Source organism: Vipera ursinii (genome assembly GCF_947247035.1).
Source record: "Vipera ursinii genome assembly, chromosome: 2".
Taxonomy (NCBI): domain Eukaryota; kingdom Metazoa; phylum Chordata; class Lepidosauria; order Squamata; family Viperidae; genus Vipera; species Vipera ursinii.
The window spans coordinates 103,969,260-103,982,161 of NC_139513.1; the positions used below are offsets into that span (position 1 = coordinate 103,969,260).

At 45.6% G+C, this 12,902-nt stretch overlaps 1 protein-coding gene across 1 annotated transcript in view; it reads left to right on the forward strand.

Annotated features, from left to right (window-relative positions):
- Positions 1-12,902, forward strand: part of LOC310634845 (uncharacterized protein) — a gene marked incomplete at both ends in the record, with an annotated part of 117,403 nt that overhangs the window by 96,525 nt on the left and 7,976 nt on the right. Inside the window, 2 exons of the mRNA XM_083353382.1 lie at positions 8,114-9,224; positions 11,781-11,876. Of these exons, the coding sequence (XP_083209508.1) occupies positions 8,114-9,224; positions 11,781-11,876 (1,207 nt within the window). The remainder of the gene's footprint in view (positions 1-8,113; positions 9,225-11,780; positions 11,877-12,902) is intronic.

A 12,902-nucleotide genomic window follows, 5' to 3' on the forward strand; every position in this document is an offset into this window, starting at 1 on the left:
TTAGAATCTTCCCTTGCAGAAGTCAGAGGTTCTAAATGAACAGCTCTTTCAGCATGGAAGTCTTAAGTGTGCACTTCATTACAGATGCTAATGGCAAAATATTTCTATGAGTTACTGGTTTGAGGTCTATAACAAATCTAGCCCATTTTCAGATTCTGTTTGTGTGATTTGGGTAGCTGCTTCCCCTTCTCTCCACACACATAATCTAAGTTTGTAGTCAGAAAATAATTCTGGATTAAAAATGTAAACTGCATCTTATGTAGTATGTATTTTAAATAGCAACTTAAAATTCTGCACAAACATTCCTGCAGAGAAGACCTCAATTAGTTAGAATATGAGAGCCATTGATACGTAGGTTATGTTGTCACAAGACTGTTATTATATTTGTGGGAAAGCAGATTAAGATGTAAATTATAGAGATGCCCCCTCCTGATGTCAAATTGTATAAAACTCCATGGAAGAGACTGATGTTGCTTTCAGTGAAAAAGTTACAGAGATAAATACATAAATTGAATAAGACTTATCCCACATGCATTTGGGTGAAATGTTTTCATTCCCTGAATCCAAATGATGAAGGAAGGGAGGGAGGGAGGGAGGGAGAGAAGATCTTTTTCTCCTGTGAAATAATTCTTAGTAAGGATTGGGGTAAAACACATGATACAAAACTAAATATCTTGAAGAGATTGTCAAAAGGATTGAAACAAGAAAAGGCAGTTCCTACCCCCTCCCTCCACAGAAAGACCCTTCTATGGAAAGTTTGTCAGTAACATGAAAGATTTCTATTCATTTTCATATCATAAAAATAACTCAACATATTTGCCTGGTATGATCACTAATTCAGTAATGTTTTACTGAGCATTAATTGTATAACATGCAATTCTCTTTGTCCAGTTATCAATACTACATCTTTTTTTTATTTTTAATAAATGCTTTTAAAGTTAAAAGTGATTCCATTTAGATTATATACACAGCAGATCTCCAGAATGGACTCATAGGCTTTAATTTTGAACATGAGTTTTTTTTAAGGACATATGAAAATTAATAGTGTTGTATTTAGAGTAGTGAAGGCAATTATTTTGTAAGGAGGGATAGAGTAGTAACCTTTCAATAATTGCCATGAATAATGATAACCCTATGTTATCAGTTCTTGTTATCATTTTTATGTACATAAGAAAGCAATCTTGATAACATACGTTCAACAACAGAGTCTCTGCAGGCCTCAGGGGGGAAAAAAGTAGAAAATTATTGCAACCTATTGGTCTCACACTGCTTACCCTTGAAATAGAAGACCATTTAGTTGAATTTTGGGAAGTGCTGGCTCATGTCTTCACTCAGCCCTGAAACTCACCAGATGACTTAGGCTAATCACAGTATCTCAGATCATATACATCAGTGCTGTCCTGAAAATAATACCAAAGGGATACTATAGCAACTGATAATTACAATGTACAAGCGAGCAAACAAAAAGATATAAAACAGCATTTCACAGGTACAGCTAAGCTCAACAAACATCAATCCCTAGGAATGTTAGCCACATTAAACTGCATGGGCTCTGAGAACAAGAATGGGAAGGGAGAAGCACCCTCAAGATACAGAAAATGAATGCTCATGGCATTGGGCATCCATTTGCTGAGAACCCTACAGATGGAGGGAACTATGTTGGGAGTAAAGCAGTTAACAAATATAGACAGCAACTAAGAATACAATACAGCTAAGAATGAAGCAGACATCCATCCTGAAATGGTATAGGGTTTCCTGCCTGAGCAGGGGGTTGGACTAGATGACCTCCAAGGTCCCTTCCAAATTATTATTATTATTATTATTATTATTATTATTATTATTATTATTATTATTATTATTATTATTGTTGTTGTTGTTGTTGTTGTTGTTGTTGTTGTTGTTGTTGTTGCTGTTGTTCTTGTTCTTGTTGTTCTTGTTCTTGTTCTTATTCTTATTCTTATTCTTACTCTATTATAAACTCTTAAACTGTTTTGGTCTCCTAATGAGCATTCTGGGATCACATGGTGCCGTATAGTGCTTACAATAGTCATAATTCTTATGTTCTCCCAACAGCAAATACTGGGAAGCCACACCAAAAAGCCATTCCAACTTCATCTTCAATAATCTTCTACCACAGGGGTCCCCAATCTGTGGGCCACAGCCCACTACTGGTTGGTGGCCTATTCAAAACTGGGCCACATGAGTGGCTGGCTGATGTGCATGTGCACAAAGCCCCACTCACGTGAGCATCATGGGTATTTGGTGCCTCATTTGCATGTGCATCATAAGTGCTCTCGGCCACACTTTTGCGAGCAACAGGTGCTCGTGCATGTGCACACATGTGTGCATGTGTCTTCCCCTCCCACAGAACCATCCCCCACTTTTCCCCCTCCTTCCCTTCTGGGCCACCAACCTGGAAATTTGGGGGAACTCTGCTCTACCATACTCAAATCGGGATAGCAAGATAAATCTCCTGTGATCTGAGAGAGATGAGACTAGAGATATTTCCTCAGACTTCCAGGCAAAAGAGGATTAGAGTTCTCCAGTCCTATTTTGGAAGTATAATTAATGAATAATATTAGCTCTCATTTTATAGTATGCCCAGAGAAACAGAGCCAAGGTAAGGAATATTCATGCACACTAGAAATGGAAGAAATCTATTTCTTTCCCAAAGTTATTAAATCCAGGGCTTTTTTTCTCATAGAACGCTCAGAACGGCATTCTGGAACCTTTTTTGCAAAAAACAAACAAACCAACAACCCAGCTCCCTTATTGGTTTTCCTAAGCCTATTGCAAGGCTAGCAATCTTGGCTCTTTTTTATGACTCGTGGACTTCAACTCCCAGAAATCCTGAGCCAGCCATGCTGAGGGGAAAAGGAGAGGTTTCCAAGCTGAGCCATGCTGGCTCAGGAATTCTGGGGAGTTGAAGTCCTTGAGTCATAAAAGACCCTGCACTAGAGGAGGACATTAAAATTATTTACAGGATTACTTCTGTAGGAACTAAACTTTTAGAATCTAAAACAGCTAATTCAGAAAAGCCAACAGGAAAGAACCTCAGATTTTTCATCTGCTTCTGTCTTTTGGAAGGTAAAATAGATAACAAAATAATCTATTTCTTATGTTAACATCTCTGCAATGAAATCAAAGGTAACAGGAAAGAAATGAGAAACATTTTTTCTCAATGTAATATGTCTAATTTAGCTGATTCTAGAAAAAAATAGTATCTTTTGTACACTCTTGAAAACTATTTTGAATGTAAACAATTCTTAAGAATGAAATATTCTTAATTTGGACTTTACTTTTACTGTTTGGACTGTTGTGTGTTTTTAAAAATAGATTATTTAGAATCTAGTTATGTTGCACTTCAGTCTTTAAATAATTAACCTAGTATATACATAACAATATATGATGTTTTCCCTGGTGAGCTTAACATCAATAACATTTATTGAAAAGGCTAAAATAATTTCTGGGGATATTATCTGTATAGTAAAATTTTGGACAAGCAGTGATCATGTTACATATGTGCATAAGCGTAGTCAGTAGCATATGCCTTTTTAAAAATATCAAACATGCAAAGAAACAAAAATAAGTCCAAAATATCTGTATTACATCCAGAAATGCCAACTTTGCAACCAATGTTTCTCATCCATAACTATGGCACCCTAAGGATACCTGCATACATGCAAATGTTTCTCTGGGATCAGTAACACAACAGGGATTGCTTTTTCCTTCCAGTAACATATACCTAAAACCAGTTTATTGCATATGGCAATTGTACTAAAAAAATCTTATTCATTTAATTTGAAATCAAGTGAAAAATTGATTTAAATTATTTTATTAAAACAAATTAATGGCAATTCTTTTATAAAAAGTTGCCTCAAACAAAATGAGTTTGACATGCCTGCTCTAGATAAATTCTAGACCAGGCCTGTACATGCAGCCTACCAAGCACCCTTGGACAGAGCACAGACTTTTTTTTTTAAAGTAATAAAATCACCACCCACTGCTGTGAAAGTCATGTTGCCCAGTTCCTCCATGGCTTACCATGACCACAAGCTCCAACACTGTAGATCCTCCTCTAGTCAACAAATCATTGATTAGGAGTCACTGAAGCAGTAGGCGTGAGCTTAAATGGACTCCAGAAGATGGTAGAGGACAGGAAGGCCTGGAGGAACATTGTCCATAGGGTCGCGATGGGTCGGACACGACTTCGCAACTAACAACAACAACAATTCTTTTGCAGACCACAAAGATTTTTTAATTTATCAGTGTGGGCTTTTCCCTTCTAGAAGTTGCACAGACCTCTTCTAGATTTTCCTCTTGCCTTTCCGAGTTAACTCCTTGGTCTGTCATTGAGCAAGAATTGACTTTGTAGGGAAGCATATTATCATTTGATGTATATTTAACATATGTTCTACCTTTATTTACCAATTATATAATATTTGTATGCAATCCACATGGCAAGGTTTGGGGAAACCTACAATAGAAAAAAAATATATTTTTTAAATCATAAGATTAAAACATCGCCTGGCCCGCACCGCCTCTGCTGCCCGCATTGCGCAGCCCCGCCATATAGAGTGGGTCTGCTGCTCTCACAGCACCAGCCGTGCTGGCTCCGGCCCCATCTTAATACACCTTTACTCAAACACTGATTCTGAGGCAACAAAACTACCACATGAAACCTGGAATAAATGCCTCAACTCACACATAAAGTAGCTACAGATGTACAAATTCACATATTCACATTGGATCACTGTCACAAAAGTTAAGGTTCTTAAGTGGTTGAATTGTCATGAAGTCTATTAAGATATGAAACCAAGGAAAAGCCATTAAAAATTTGGTTTAAAGTCCAAATATATGGGCAGCTGGAAACATTCAGATCAGGTTCAAGTACTGAAATATTGGTACACCCTGAATAGTTCAAAATGTTATTTGATTAGACAAGAACCCCAAAGTTGATACTGAATAAAAGACAATATGGCCTCTAACATATGTTTTGAATTTTTATTTTTTTATTTTTATGATGATGAACATGGATAAAATGGGTATCATTAACAAACTGCATTTTCTTATCTCGGTCTCATTAACTGTCTTGACTATTTCTTGCACATGAAATGGAGAGAGAGAGCACAGTTTAATCACAGCAAATGCAATTGAAGTAGGAGAGCTATAAACTTTAATTCTGCTTATTTCCCTTTCCTGGTTAGCTTCCAGCAGACTAAAGAGCCTATTAGAATTCCACTCCAGCTTCACATTGGCCATAGCAAGGAATAAATAATTATTATATAATGCTACCATAGAAACCTTAATTAAATTCCCCCAATTTCATTCAAACCTCAAAATATGTTAATAAGCCTTTTTGAACGTTGATTTATTCCCCAGTGCAATTCCATCAATGCCACTGCAACTATGTATAGCATTTTATGTTAGCCCTTCTAAAAGAAGGATGCTGAGTTCTTTATGGATCTCTTGGGGCCAGAGTTCAAAGGAGAAGCATAAAATGATTCTTTGGAAACAGGTTTTGTTGCTGATTCTAAAGGGAAATGAGGAACCCAGGCAAAATGATTGTCAAGTTATAAGCAAAATAATATATGCATTCATCTCAAGTTTACTGAGACAGCACCAGTGAATCATGCCACTAGGTCTAAGATAATCTGTAAATGAACTTCTATATATTTGATATTTAAATGTTATAATGCCCAAAATTAATTCTGAGTCTGCCAGATCTAGCAGAAAGTGTCAGTCAATGTTACTGGACCTCGTTTCACTAGATGAAATGATTTATTCTCCAAAGAGCATCAAGCTGAAGACTGAATGGTTTTGGATTTGTATTTATGGGAAGCCTCAAAAAGCATCACTCATGTATATTTCTCTTTTTCCTGTTCATAAATAACATGGATCATTCAGAGACTGAGACAGATTTAGGATGCCTTTTAATTGGGGTAGTATCTCCCCTCTGTGTAAAAGAATCATGTCTGTGGAAGGTCTAAGATGGTAGAGAGTTTAAGACAGTTGCTTATCTGTGGCTGACTGCATCCTTTTTACATTTTGTGACCCTTGAAATGTGCCATTAGGTTGAAATAGGAACTGTTGATAAGTACCAGTACAGGCCCTCTAGCAAGCTCCCTGGCCATAAGTCAGACCTGCTCTCTTCAGGGAATCACTTTGGGGAGTAAATCTGCCAATAGCTCATAAGAAATCATGGTCAACCTAAAATAATTGTACATATAACACCTGTCGGGCCTCGGCAGCCCGACACACGAGGGGGGGCCCCTCCACCCCCCCGGCACACCCGGCTACCCTCCCTCCGAACCCACCTGGAGACGGCATGGCCCGGAGAGCTCGGAGGCCCGCGACGCTCCCCTCGCCGCTCCCGGACGCGCCGCGGCTCCTCCCGGCCCCGCCAAACTGCAGCACGGCCCGGGGAGTCCAACGGCCCGCGGCGTTCGTCTCGGCGCTTCCGGACGCGCCGCGGCTGCTTCCTGCGCCCGGCGGCGCGTCATCCAGGGGCTCCCCGGCGTGGGAGGCTCCGAATCCCGGGCCGTCTCTTCTGGCGCTTCTGGACGCGCCGCAGCTGCAGGCCTCGCCCGCCGACGCGACGACGCGCGGTTCCCCGGCTCGGGAGCAACGGGCCCCGGACTGCAGCCAGCCTGGCGGAGGCCTGAGCCGACTTCCTAACTGTGCGGCCTGGGGGGACTTCCTGGCTGCGCGGCGCAGTGTGGCGACGCTGTCAGGGGACGGGTCCTTCCCCCCTGCGGTGTCCGGGTGGCTGGGTGACAGGGGGCTTCGGGGGTGGGTGCAGCAGGGAGTGGGTGAGGGTGAAGGGAAAGGGCGCGTTGGTGGTGACACGTTGGGGGAGCCTTACCTGCCTGAGCGTCGGGCGGAAGGCTTTGTAAGGGTCCTAGCTTTGTAAGGGTTGCGGGCAGGCTACGTTCGTGGCCTGAGCGCCTGCTGGTGCGCCACTTCCGGGCCGGTCTTGATGGAGCTCTCCGGCGGGCGTGTGTGGTGCGGGGGGTTCCAGCACGGCTTCAGGACTGGTTCCGGGTGGCGGTGGAGCTGGACATTGGGTTGCAGGATACCCGGGGCAGACCAGCAGTGGCCCCTGGAGCCTGGAGGACCCCGGAGGGGCCGAAGACAGAGAATCGGAAGCCCGTGGTGGTGGCGACACAACCCGGGGCCCCACCGGCGCCCCGTCCAACAATCCGCTGTTTCCGCTGCGACCAACCGGGGCATCGGGCGGTGGACTGTCCGTTACCTCCGCCGCGACCAGGGCCCAATCCTCCGGAGGCGCGGGGCTCGACCCCCAGAAGAGCTGCGGACCGCTCCAGAACAGCATACCAGGTGGCCGACAAGACGCCTCGGACATCGACACCGAAACGCCCAGCAGGCCCGGCGGATGGACGAACGGACACGTCCGATGGCTCCGAGGATCACGAGTACGAGGAGGACCCGATGGTAAGCGCTCCGGTGTGTCCTTTTGTGCTGCCTGTAGTGTTGATCAGCCCACGGACGGGTGCGAGGAGGGAGTGTAAGGCCCTGATTGATACAGGCAGCACACGCTGCCTTATTAGCTTGGTGATGGCAAGGGAGGCCGGTATTCCTCTTCAGCGGCTCCCCAAACCTATCCGGTTTCAGCAGGTAGACGGGTCCCTTTTGGGTGGAGCACCTATTACGCATGTAACGGCACCGGTGAGGATGGAGTTGGGTACACACTGGGAGACTCTCCGGTTTGTTGTGGTGCCGTCTATGACGGAGGCAGTCATCCTGGGGCTTACGTGGTTGGACAAGTGGGGCCCCACAGTCTGGTGGGAGGGGGGATGCCGACACCTCCGCCTCGGGACAGGGCCCCAGCCTCCTGAAAAGCATTCCTTCCTGGGTCCGGAGGGGGTTAATGGGCCTGAGGGGGCCGCAGGGGTGGGCACCGGGCTCGAGACACAGGTACCACGGGAGTATAGCGATCTCGCAGATGTCTTTGATGAGAAGGAGTGTGACGCCTTGCCACCCCACCGCCCCACGGACTGCGCTATTGAACTGGAGCCAGGAGCATAATTGCCGAAACCCCGCATGTACGCAATGGCACCCCGGGGGATGCAGGAGCTCCGTCAATATATAGACAAGAACTTGCGGAGGGGATTCCTTGGTAGAAAACCTGTCGAATTCTGATGGATTTCCACCCAGAACCGAGGCTACTGATGCAGCTACAGGGTGCATTGTAGGGCTTCCATCTGATTCTGCTGGTTTGCCTGATAGTTGTGTAGATTCAAATTTGTTGCATTCTTTACATGAAAAGACAGAGTGTTCCACCCATACTGACCTCCCAGATTCTCAGAAAGAGGAAAAATCTTTAACGGAAACTCTTCCAGAAGATAAAATCAATTCACAGGGCCAGCAAAGCCAGTACTCTCCGAAACACACTGAAGGAACGAAAGAAGATAGTTTGGACAAGGAAAGAGAAACAGTTCAAGATCTTAAGGGCACAGAGAAGGCATACCCGATTGCAGATGAACAACATAGGACATCCAAATTAGTGCCTGAAGTCTATCCTCAGAAGACAGTTGAATGCTTTACACCAGAAGAAAACCAACAGAACTCAGTGAAACAGCTAGTAATAAATAATTCTCAGTCTCATCAAGATAATGGTTTTTTCTTCTACGGAGTTTTTCTGGCAATAACGTTCGTGTTCATTGCTATAAGTTGCCATTATTGCTACCCTTTACACCCTCCAAGTGTGCCAAAAACTCCAGTGGTGGAAGTCTTCTTATCACAGTTTGATCCACTGAAAGACATCTTCCCAGGTCAGAGCCCTCACCTGTGGGGACGAGTACGGAAAATATTGCAGAAACACCTTAATACATCCTACCACACTGAACCAGCTATCTTAATCTTTGCTGCTGCCCAAGAAGCTAAATCAACGCTGAAGTGTCTGAGCACCCAGGTTGCCAGTGCCTATTCATCATCCCTGGGAGGCAGCACAGTCCACGTAGGTGGAACTTCTAAATCCACTCTAAGCAATGATCTTGCAAAGCTGGCAGTTGATGAGGAGCTGAGCGCTGGTTTCCATGGAGGAGGAAAGGCAGCAGTAGTACATCAGTTTGAATCCCTGCCTGCAAGTTCCACCTTAATCTTTTACAAATACTGTGACCACGAGAGTGCTGCTTTCAAAGATGTGGCACTGATTTTGACAGTTATAGACCTGTTCTCAAAACAGGCCCACTTCATCCCCTGTAAGGGATTGCCCTCGGCCCGTCGACTAGCCTGGCTGTTTGTTCAACATATCTATCGTCTCCACGGGGTGCCACGACGTATCATCTCCGACCGTGGGGTACAGTTTACGGCCCGGTTCTGGAGGGAGTTCGTGCGTTATATTGGAGCGACACAAGGTCTGAGCTCGGCGTACCACCCAAGCACGAACGGAGCCGCGGAACGCGCGAACGCGGCGGTGGGGCGATACCTGCGCTGTTATGTGTCGTACCAACAGTCCGAATGGGTGGACTTGATATCCTTCGCGGAAGTTGCCTATAACAATGCAGTGCGTAGCAGCACTGGGTTCTCCCCCTTTAAAGTGGTATCCGGTTACGAGTTCGTTCCTATCGCGGGGTGCGATCAGGGGGCCCCGGCATCCTGCACACCTGGGGCGTGGATGCACCGATTGGAGGAGGTGTGGGGGGTGGCTAAGAAGGCGTTAGAACAAGCAGCAGAGTCATACAAAGAGCAGGCGGACCCTTCCGAGTTATACAGGTAGTCAACCCCGTCACCGTCAGACTCCGGCTACCTCCTCTACTGGGAAAGATACACCCCGTTTTCCACAGCAGCCTGCTGAAGCCTGCTACGGCCGCCTCTGCAGCGGCAGGGGAGGGTGGCCCGGGACCAGTACAGGGCAGTCACTACGAGGTACAGGAGATCCTGGACTCCCGGAAACGAAGAGGGCGGGTGCAATACTTGGTGCTCTGGAAGGGGTACCCCATGGAGGAGGCTACCTGGGTACGGGATGAGGATGTGTGTGCACCACGCCTTCTCCGTGCCTTCCACCGGAAACACCCGGGGAAGCCGGGGAAGACCCCGGGGGGGACAGTTAACCACGTTACGGATCGCTCACCTCTCTCTCCTTGCATTCCAGGTGAGCCCCTGGTAGAGGGGGCGGCATGTCGGGCCTCGGCAGCCCGACACACGAGGGGGGGCCCCTCCACCCCCCCGGCACACCCGGCTACCCTCCCTCCGAACCCACCTGGAGACGGCATGGCCCGGAGAGCTCGGAGGCCCGCGACGCTCCCCTCGCCGCTCCCGGACGCGCCGCGGCTCCTCCCGGCCCCGCCAAACTGCAGCACGGCCCGGGGAGTCCAACGGCCCGCGGCGTTCGTCTCGGCGCTTCCGGACGCGCCGCGGCTGCTTCCTGCGCCCGGCGGCGCGTCATCCAGGGGCTCCCCGGCGTGGGAGGCTCCGAATCCCGGGCCGTCTCTTCTGGCGCTTCTGGACGCGCCGCAGCTGCAGGCCTCGCCCGCCGACGCGACGACGCGCGGTTCCCCGGCTCGGGAGCAACGGGCCCCGGACTGCAGCCAGCCTGGCGGAGGCCTGAGCCGACTTCCTAACTGTGCGGCCTGGGGGGACTTCCTGGCTGCGCGGCGCAGTGTGGCGACGCTGTCAGGGGACGGGTCCTTCCCCCCTGCGGTGTCCGGGTGGCTGGGTGACAGGGGGCTTCGGGGGTGGGTGCAGCAGGGAGTGGGTGAGGGTGAAGGGAAAGGGCGCGTTGGTGGTGACACGTTGGGGGAGCCTTACCTGCCTGAGCGTCGGGCGGAAGGCTTTGTAAGGGAGGGGTGGGGAAGTTATAGGGACTGGGAGGGCGGAGGCTTGTTTGGGTGGAGTTTGGGTGGGGTTTTTGGATGTGTATATAGCAGCGTTGGATGCAGATAGCAGCCAACGCTGGCTTTGTTTCTCGTTGCGGCTAAAGCTCTGTGGAATAAAGTGCTTCTAGACTGCGGCAGGAGTCTCTCGTTCCTGTTTTCGATATCTACCCTGTTCGTTGCAGGACGAGTTTTGACAACACCACTTAGCCTGTAGCAAATTACAACTTTTTGGGAAACCAACTTTTATGATAGAATTAGTTGTGGAAAATGCCATAAACATTGACACTATTAATAGAAAAGTGTGCTGTGTACGGTGGAAAAGATGAAAACTACTGTAGCTATGGCAAGAATCTCTTTTCCAAATATTGGGAACTTGCTATTTCTATTTTAAACTTGTGATAATGAAGCACTGAAGAATGCCTATATGCATACGTATATATTCAAGGTGCTGGTAATGACCTATAAAGCCCTAAATGGCTTGGGTCCGGATTATCTAAGGGAAAACATGCTGCTGGCATCAACTTCCCACAGGGAGGGCCTTCTCAGGGTACCGCCAGTTAAGGATTGCCGGTGGGTCATTCCCAGGGGAAGGGCGTTCTCTGTGGGCACGCCGGCCCTATGGAACCAACTTCCCACGGAACTCAGGACTGCCCCCGACCTTCGCTCTTTTCGCCGGGACTTGAAAACCTGGTTCTTCGAGCTGTTTGGCCCAGACTGAGGGGTTTTAATTTAATTTAATTTAATTGGGTTTTAGTTTAACTTCAGGGACTGTAATTTCATTAATACTTTTAATTGATTTTAATTTTGTATACTATGTATTTTAATTTCCCCTGTAAACTGCCCTGAGTCCTATGGGAATAGGGCGGTATATAAATTTAAATAATAAATAATAAATAAATAAATATGTTTTAAAATTTTGATATACATACAAATCAAAAGCAGAAGAGGAAAGTGATAAAGCTGCTTCAGAAACTCCCAACAGGGAATTCTCTGATAAATCCAATTTCCTATTGGATGCCTTCCAGGAAGATGGAAGTAAGATGTGTTATGTTTTGTTGGTTTGCCTTCTTCAGCAACCCTTCTCTCAGTTAATTCTCTCTCATTAAAACAAATAAGAGGATATAAATCTGCAACAGCAAGTTTACAGTTTGGGACATGATTGGGGAACTGGGTTTCCTTTTTCAATCTCACCCATGGAAGATGGATCTCTTCATACTTACAAAGAATATCCTAAGCATGCTTTGGCTCCTCAGATACTCTCTTTGGAAATTGGAGTGGAGGCTTAGGTTGATGATGATGATGATGATGGTGATGATTTAAATTTATTGACAGCTCAACTCTCCAATGGACTATTACAAGTCAAACCATCACTGATTTTAATAAAGCCAATAGATAACAGATGGTCTAAATTAAAAACAAGGTCTTGATTGAAGAAACATTAAGGACTTAAGTGTTCCATTATTAGCAGTGGGTGCATTTTTAAAAAAGCTTAATAATATTTCCATTGCAACGTTTAGAATGTTAGAGAGGTTTATTTGGGCTGTTTTATATGCCAATGCTTATATGGCTATCCTTGTAGTGCTAAAATTTGTTTAAATTGTTTATATGAAACAAGATTGCATTTCTCTTTTTTTTTTACTCCATTCAGACTACTTACCGGTATTTCTTAGACACTTGCTTGTGATTTATAACAGGAAGTTAGAAAACAGAATTTGATTAATATACTTTTAATATTTTGTCAGGAGTTTTTTATTTTTAGAAAATAGGCAGAGTGATTTATCCAAAGAGGTGTGTATTTGTTTGTTTATATTTAGAAAGCCACACAACTCCCAAATAACTCTGGATAGTTTTGTTTTTATAAAGTAAAAAGAAAAGCTAAAAAGAGAACATGCATGTCTGGACAAAACACATGTTACATGACCAAAAAATATACCTAGAGCTTAATACCCAACCTAACCTAACTCCAGAACTTGGAAAACAATCACTCTTGTAGCTGATTCCATGACAGAGAAAGCATGCTTCTGGGATTCTGTTAGATGACATTATTTGATAGTAGACATC